Source organism: Schistosoma mansoni, chromosome 6, assembly GCF_000237925.1.
Source record: "Schistosoma mansoni strain Puerto Rico chromosome 6, complete genome".
NCBI lineage: Eukaryota > Metazoa > Platyhelminthes > Trematoda > Strigeidida > Schistosomatidae > Schistosoma > Schistosoma mansoni.
In genome coordinates, this window is record NC_031500.1 from 19,949,583 (window position 1) to 19,951,075 (window position 1,493).

Sequence of the window (1,493 nt, forward strand, 5' to 3'; positions counted from 1 at the left end):
ATGACATTTCAAAAGTCAATTTGGAGCAACCTTGTTGAGGCCGTCACACAGTACTGTCGTGTTGTATTTGATGCATTATCTACCGAAAAACCTATATCCATAGTAACCTTTGACGATGAGGAAAAGATTCACTCAACATGGCTAAATGAAGATCAAATTTGGATACAATATGGAACATATTTTCACAGGAAGGTTTGTCTTCAGCCTGTCATCTCTAACAAATGCTAACACCACGTCAGAAGGAGATTAATTCTGGTGAGAACAAAGGCAGAGTAGTTGTCTTAAGCATGTCTATGGGTAATAAAGTTTTTTCTTGGATTCCGGATATTTTATCGTATTTAGAGAAGCCTATCGACACACCCGATCATAGGATGTTACTTCAAGTGAATGGGTTTTTGTTGATCTGTTTCCAGCTTCTGAATTTTCAGCGGATGTAAATGAAGTATACCCTGAGCAATTAGAGCTACCTAATAGTATAGATCTGAATGTCCGACATCGTTTTTTCTATCATAAACTTCCAGCTACCAGCCAAGAGTTGTATCAGGGATTAATGCGTCTTGCAGAATTTCATTACAATCTTTCAAGTACACTTGTTCAAGATATTCCCATGAAGGAGGAAGCCAATGTTAATTCTGGTAGTTCAATGTATGGTGTCGAAATTCTACATCGAGCTGAAGTGCACGACATGTTAAAACGTCGGGGTATTTACGAGAAATTTTTAATACGTACAGATAGTGAAAATAATAAGTCCATATCACGACCACACTCCGGATTTTCGAAAACTTTGGGCATAAAATGGGTCACGCCGAAGACCTCGGATGCTAATTTTCTGCGCTTTGCTGTTGCTACATACCGAGTAACTTTAGCAGACGTTTGCAACAGAGCATCTACTTGCCTAGCTCAATTTGTTTTAGGAGGTCGGTCTGTTGCGTTGGCTCATCGTCTACAGTTTTCATTTCCAGCGTTACCTAATGATTCTAACTTCTTAACATCTTGTTCAACAGACGAAGCTCTTCTCCTCACCTGTCATGGATCCGTAATGTATGTACATGTTTTAGCAACAATTTTCCCAATGACTCATCCTCAGAATATTCCTTTAACTTCTAATCCTAACGTGGCCCCGGGAGATTATCGTATACAAGCCTTCATTGACCAAATCTTACGCCCTTCTCGCCTGGCTCCAGCATCAGCCAGATTAAATTATTCAGTGTTTCCCAAAGAACGAGCTCAACAACATGTTGAACGTCAAACACGATATTGGCCACTTATGGAATCTAAACCTTACGGGACAAAACTAAGCTAGCTGCTCCAATATTCGAAAATTTACCAAAAGAATACCTTGAACCTAACGAAATATCTGCCTGTGAAGAATCTATAGTGAACATTGTAAACTCTATTAAACAGCACGTTTGCCTGTCCGATTCTAGAAAGAACTCTTCCAAACGAGGATCATCATCTGGAACTTTGCGTTTTGCATCTGTACTTCAAGCAGA

At 39.5% G+C, this 1,493-nt stretch overlaps 1 protein-coding gene across 1 annotated transcript; it reads left to right on the top strand.

Annotated features, from left to right (window-relative positions):
- Smp_077810 (hypothetical protein) lies at positions 1-1,493 on the top strand (the record flags this gene model as incomplete). The annotated part of the gene is made up of 2 exons (XM_018798548.1): positions 1-192; positions 371-1,493. 2 exons carry the CDS (start codon positions 1-3, stop codon positions 1,301-1,303), a joined length of 1,125 nt encoding a protein of 374 aa, XP_018653479.1. The 3' UTR covers positions 1,304-1,493.